The sequence below is a fragment of the Leuciscus leuciscus genome (assembly GCF_965113295.1).
Source record: "Leuciscus leuciscus genome assembly, chromosome: 25".
Lineage (NCBI taxonomy): Eukaryota > Metazoa > Chordata > Actinopteri > Cypriniformes > Leuciscidae > Leuciscus > Leuciscus leuciscus.
The window spans coordinates 865812-872500 of NC_138724.1; the positions used below are offsets into that span (position 1 = coordinate 865812).

General features: G+C 46.7%; 1 protein-coding gene across 1 annotated transcript in view; it reads left to right on the plus strand.

Moving 5' to 3' along the window:
• Nucleotides 1–2937: 2937 nt before the first annotated feature.
• psma1 (proteasome 20S subunit alpha 1) overlaps nt 2938–6689 on the plus strand; it is a 22165-nt gene continuing 18413 nt past the window's right edge. The window contains exon 1 of the mRNA XM_082159728.1: nt 2938–3046. Within this exon, the coding sequence (XP_082015854.1) occupies nt 3044–3046 (3 nt within the window). The 5' untranslated portion in view covers nt 2938–3043. The remainder of the gene's footprint in view (nt 3047–6689) is intronic.

The following is a 6689-nucleotide window of genomic DNA, read 5'->3' on the forward strand; positions in this document are numbered from 1 at the left end:
TACACTTGCACTATTACACACTACACTCGCACTATGACACACTACACTGACACACTACACTTGCACTATTACACACTACACTGACACACTACACTCGCACTATTACACACTACACTCGCACTATGACACACTACACTCGCACTATTACACAGTACACTCGCACTATTACACATACACTCGCACTATGGCACACTACACTCACACTATGGCACACTACACTCGCACTATTACACACTACACTCGCACTATTACACACTACACTCGCACTATTACACATACACTCGCACTATGACACACTACACTCGCACTATGACACACTACACTCGCACTGACACACTACACTTACACACTACACTCGCACTATGACACACTACACTCGCACTATGACACACTACACTGACACACTACACTCGCACTATGACACACTACACTCGCACTATGACACACTACACTCGCACTATTACACACTACACTCGCACAATTACACACTACACTCGCACTATTACACACTACACTCGCACTATGACCCACTACACTCGCACTATGACCCACTACACATCATATTATCGCAGATATCAAGGTTTATAGTTATTTTGACATTTTATTTTTGACATTTTTAAATATTCCCTGTGGATCCTCTAGTCGTCCATCAGCTGACGTCTCGCCAGTCGCGCAACAGAGTAACTTTACTAAACGGGACCATTGAAGATTTTGTGATTTACGTAAAAATGTAATTAAATTATTAATGAATTGTTATTATTTAGTATTGACACAATTAAAGTGGCTAAACATTTATGTGTTCTGATTTTTTTTGTGGAAACAAATACATTGTTACAATTTTCAAAACTTTTAATTATAATAATAGGTAAGCTATGCATGTTACGTGTGTGTGTGTGTGTGTGTGTGTGGTGTTGTTCACTGCTGGTGACTGATATCTGCACACTGGAGTGTGTGTGTGTGTGTGTGTGTGTGTGTGTGTGTGTGTGAGTGTGTGTGAGTGTGAGTGTGTGTGTGTGTGTGTGTGTGTGAGTGTGTGTGTGTGTGTGTGTGTGTGTGTGTGTGTGTGTGTGAGTGTGTGTGAGTGTGAGTGTGAGTGTGTGTGAGTGTGAGTGTGTGTGTGTGTGTGTGTGTGTGTGAGTGTGTGTGTGTGTGTGTGTGTGTGAGAGAGTGTGTGTGAGTGTGTGTGTGAGAGTGAGTGAGTGTGTGTGTGAGAGTGAGTGAGTGTGTGTGTGTGTGTGTGTGTGAGTGCGTGTGTGTGTGTGTGTGTGAGTGAGTGTGTGTGAGTGTGTGTGAGTGTGTGTGTGTGTGTGTGTGTGTGTGTGTGTGTGTGTGAGTGTGAGTGTGTGAGTGTGTGTGAGTGTGTGAGAGTGTGAGTGTGTGAGTGCGTGTGTGAGTGTGTGTGTGAGTGTGTGTGTGTGAGTGTGTGTGTGTGTGTGTGAGTGCGTGTGTGTGTGAGTGTGTGTGAGTGTGTGAGTGTGTGTGTGTGTGTGTGAGTGTGAGTGTGTGTGTGAGTGTGTGTGTGAGTGTGTGTGTGAGTGTGTGTGTGAGTGTGTGTGTGAGTGTGTGTGTGAGTGTGTGTGAGTGAGTGTGTGTGTGCGTGTGTGAGTGCGTGTGTGTGTGAGTGAGTGTGTGTGTGTGTGTGTGTGTGTGAGTGTGTGTGTGTGAGTGTGTGTGTGTGAGTGTGTGTGTGTGTGTGAGTGTGTGTGTGTGTGAGTGTGTGTGTGTGTGAGTGTGTGTGTGTGAGTGTGTGTGTGTGAGTGTGTGTGTGTGTGTGTGTGTGAGTGTGAGTGTGTGTGTGTGAGTGTGTGTGAGTGTGTGTGTGTGTGTGAGTGTGAGTGTGTGTGTGAGTGTGTGTGTGAGTGTGTGTGAGTGTGTGTGTGAGTGTGTGTGTGAGTGTGTGTGTGAGTGTGTGTGAGTGTGTGTGTGCGTGTGTGAGTGCGTGTGTGTGTGTGAGTGTGTGTGTGTGTGTGTGTGTGAGTGTGTGTGTGTGAGTGTGTGTGTGTGTGTGAGTGTGTGTGTGTGTGAGTGTGTGTGTGTGTGAGTGTGTGTGTGTGTGAGTGTGTGTGTGTGAGTGTGTGTGTGTGAGTGTGTGTGTGTGTGTGTGTGTGTGTGTGTGTGTGTGAGTGTGAGTGTGTGAGTGTGTGTGCTGGGAAGGGGTTAATGTGTATATTAAAGCACAGTTCTCTTCCCTGTTGTTCAGTGTAAGGAATTATAAGAGCTATAATGTGTTGATAACTGTGTGTATAATGCGTGCTTGTTGTGCAGTAGTGCGTCTCCTGTGTGTAATAATGTCTAGGTTATACTTGTTCAACACATTCACTTCAGCAAAGTTTGTATTTCCTGTTTATTTTGATAAATAAAAGAATTCATTACAATTTTCATTTTAAAAATACAGAAACAAAATGATTTTATAGTACAGATTCTGAAAGCATTGAAGGAATCCTATAATAACTGATCATAGATTTACAGTGGAGACAATAAACATGACATTTATTATATAATAAGATTATAATCATATTTTTAAATATATAAAAGCCCCCTCTGGCTCCGCCACTGCTCCAGCTATACTCAACAGCTTTAGAGATTCTCTTTTACTACTCAGATCTACAACATGTATAAACACATCAGACATTAGATCAGATGCCAGAACAGTGATAGAACATGTAGATCTCAGTGGATGTTGTGAGGAGAATACTTACATTTAAGCTGATTTAACAATGAATGGATATTGAAATAATTAGGCATAGGGTTCTGTAAGTCTGTTGCAAACCAAATATTCTTAAAATGAACTATATTCTTATAAAGACCCTTGTCTGGCTTGTGTAAGGTTAAAGTATCAATCTCACATAACCTGCCTGAAGCATCTGAGGAAGAAACCCCTGTCGTCGTGTTGTGCGGTGCAGTCTCCCGACAGCAGGGGGCGCTGCAGAGATCAACACGACACGCGCTCGGGGCTCCATTACTTCCGCCTGCAGGACTGAGGAAAACAAATCGAGCTGAATCATCGCGCGCTCTGCGGATAGTCTCCTGATTTCCAGCAAATATGGTGAGAAAGAGCGCTGTTTTCCTCTTAGAGTCGCTGCTAGTGTCCTGCTGGGCCGTGTGTGGAGCCGGCTTCGGGTGTAGCCGCTGAGGGGACGTGGATCGCGCGGGGTTAAGCGTGTATGCGCGTGAAGGATGAGCATGAGTAAGCGGAATGAACGCGCTCGCGCTCGCGATGCAGAAACCCGAACATTAAAGCATAAACATCATCATAACTGGTTATTACACTGGTGTTCGTGAATATGCGTGTGTGTTTGACCAGTATAACAGCGTTAGTGTGATTATTCAGCGGGTTAAGAGTGTGTGTCGGGGAACGAGGCCGCGCGCTTTCGCTTTCACTAAACATGATTATACTGTGTTTAATCTCCAGACTCGCGGAGTGTGTGTGTCACTGTTTACACTCGTTCATCACTATAATATCTGTGTGTAACTCTTCATAATGGGCTTGTTTTTCTCTTAAACTTTATTATTTCTCTCTTGTGTGTGTGTGTGTGTGTGTGTGTGTGTGTGTGTGTGTTGAGATGCGCCCTAGAAGTGAACATTAACATGCCTTCATAAAGAGCGCTCATTACTGTAGTACCGCAGGCCGACTGTAGTGTGTGTGTGTGTGTGTGTGTTAGGGCTGAGTGTGTAGTGTGTTAGGGTTGAGTGTGTAGTGTGTGTGTGTTAGGGCTGAGTGTGTAGTGTGTGTGTGTGTGTTAGGGCTTAGTGTGTAGTGTGTGTGTGTTAGGGCTGAGTGTGTAGTGTGTGTGTGTTAGGGCTGAGTGTGTAGTGTGTGTGTGTTAGGGCTGAGTGTGTAGTGTGTGTTAGGGCTGAGTGTGTAGTGTGTGTTAGGGCTGAGTGTGTGTTACGGCTGAGTGTGTAGTGTGTGTGTGTGTTAGGGCTGAGTGTGTGTTACGGCTGAGTGTGTAGTGTGTGTGTGTGTGTGTGTGTTAGGGCTGAGTGTGTAGTGTGTGTTAGGGCTGAGTGTGTAGTGTGTGTGTGTGTTAGGGCTGAGTGTGTGTTAGGGCTGAGTGTGTAGTGTGTGTGTGTTAGGGCTGAGTGTGTAGTGTGTGTGTGTGTGTGTTAGGGCTGAGTGTGTAGTGTGTGTGTTAGGGCTGAGTGTGTGTTAGGGCTGAGTGTGTAGTGTGTGTGTGTGTTAGGGCTGAGTGTGTAGTGTGTGTGTGTTAGGGCTGAGTGTGTAGTGTGTGTGTGTGTTAGGGCTTAGTGTGTGTTAGGGCTGAGTGTGTAGTGTGTGTTATGGCTGAGTGTGTAGTGTGTGTGTGTTAGGGCTGAGTGTGTAGTGTGTGTGTGTGTGTTAGGGCTGAGTGTGTAGTGTGTGTGTTAGGGCTGAGTGTGTGTTAGGGCTGAGTGTGTAGTGTGTGTGTGTGTTAGGGCTGAGTGTGTAGTGTGTGTGTGTTAGGGCTGAGTGTGTAGTGTGTGTGTGTGTTAGGGCTTAGTGTGTGTTAGGGCTGAGTGTGTAGTGTGTGTTATGGCTGAGTGTGTTGTGTGTGTGTGTGTTAGGGCTGAGTGTGTAGTGTGTGTTAGGGCTGAGTGTGTTGTGTGTTTTGTAGTGTGTAGTGTGTGTTAGGGCTGAGTGTGTGTGTGTTAGGGCTGAGTGTGTGTGTGTTAGGGCTGAGTGTGTAGTGTGTGTTAGGGCTGAGTGTGTGTGTGTTAGGGCTGAGTGTGTAGTGTGTGTGTGTTAGGGCTGAGTGTGTTGTGTGTGTGTGTTAGGGCTGAGTGTGTTGTGTGTGTGTGTTAGGGCTGAGTGTGTAGTGTGTGTTAGGGCTGAGTGTGTTGTGTGTGTGTGTGTTAGGGCTGAGTGTGTTGTGTGTGTGTATGTTAGGGCTGAGTGTGTTGTGTGTGTGTGTTAGGGCTGAGTGTGTTGTGTGTGTGTGTGTTAGGGCTGAGTGTGTAGTGTGTGTGTGTTAGGGCTGAGTGTGTAGTGTGTGTGTATGTTAGGGCTGAGTGTGTGTTAGGGCTGAGTGTGTAGTGTGTGTGTGTTAGGGCTGAGTGTGTAGTGTGTGTGTTAGGGCTGAGTGTGTGTTAGGGCTGAGTGTGTAGTGTGTGTGTGTTAGGGCTGAGTGTGTAGTGTGTGTGTGTTAGGGCTGAGTGTGTAGTGTGTGTGTGTGTGTGTTAGGGCTGAGTGTGTAGTGTGTGTGTTAGGGCTGAGTGTGTGTTAGGGCTGAGTGTGTAGTGTGTGTGTGTTAGGGCTGAGTGTGTAGTGTGTGTGTGTTAGGGCTGAGTGTGTAGTGTGTAGTGTGTGTGTGTTAGGGCTGAGTGTGTAGTGTGTGTGTTAGGGCTGAGTGTGTGTTAGGGCTGAGTGTGTAGTGTGTGTGTGTTAGGGCTGAGTGTGTAGTGTGTGTGTGTTAGGGCTGAGTGTGTAGTGTGTGTGTGTGTGTGTTAGGGCTGAGTGTGTAGTGTGTGTGTGTTAGGGCTGAGTGTGTAGTGTGTGTGTGTTAGGGCTGAGTGTGTAGTGTGTGTGTGTTAGGGCTGAGTGTGTAGTGTGTGTGTGTTAGGGCTTAGTGTGTGTTAGGGCTGAGTGTGTAGTGTGTGTTAGGGCTGAGTGTGTTGTGTGTTTTGTAGTGTGTAGTGTGTGTGTGTTAGGGCTGAGTGTGTGTAGTGTGTGTGTGTTAGGGCTGAGTGTGTTGTGTGTGTGTATGTTAGGGCTGAGTGTGTTGTGTGTGTGTGTTAGGGCTGAGTGTGTTGTGTGTGTGTGTGTTAGGGCTGAGTGTGTAGTGTGTGTGTGTTAGGGCTGAGTGTGTAGTGTGTGTGTATGTTAGGGCTGAGTGTGTGTTAGGGCTGAGTGTGTAGTGTGTGTGTGTTAGGGCTGAGTGTGTAGTGTGTGTGTTAGGGCTGAGTGTGTGTTAGGGCTGAGTGTGTAGTGTGTGTGTGTTAGGGCTGAGTGTGTAGTGTGTGTGTGTTAGGGCTGAGTGTGTAGTGTGTGTGTGTGTGTGTTAGGGCTGAGTGTGTAGTGTGTGTGTTAGGGCTGAGTGTGTGTTAGGGCTGAGTGTGTAGTGTGTGTGTGTTAGGGCTGAGTGTGTAGTGTGTGTGTGTTAGGGCTGAGTGTGTAGTGTGTAGTGTGTGTGTGTTAGGGCTGAGTGTGTAGTGTGTGTGTTAGGGCTGAGTGTGTGTTAGGGCTGAGTGTGTAGTGTGTGTGTGTTAGGGCTGAGTGTGTAGTGTGTGTGTGTTAGGGCTGAGTGTGTAGTGTGTGTGTGTGTGTGTTAGGGCTGAGTGTGTAGTGTGTGTGTGTTAGGGCTGAGTGTGTAGTGTGTGTGTGTTAGGGCTGAGTGTGTAGTGTGTGTGTGTTAGGGCTGAGTGTGTAGTGTGTGTGTGTTAGGGCTTAGTGTGTGTTAGGGCTGAGTGTGTAGTGTGTGTTAGGGCTGAGTGTGTTGTGTGTTTTGTAGTGTGTAGTGTGTGTGTGTGTTAGGGCTGAGTGTGTGTAGTGTGTGTTAGGGCTGAGTGTGTGTGTGTTAGGGCTGAGTGTGTAGTGTGTGTGTGTTAGGGCTGAGTGTGTTGTGTGTGTGTGTGTTAGGGCTGAGTGTGTTGTGTGTGTGTGTGTTAGGGCTGAGTGTGTTGTGTGTGTGTGTGTTAGGGCTGAGTGTGTGTTAGGGCTGAGTGTGTAGTGTGTGTGTGTTAGGGCTGAGTGTGTAGTGTGTGTTAGGGCT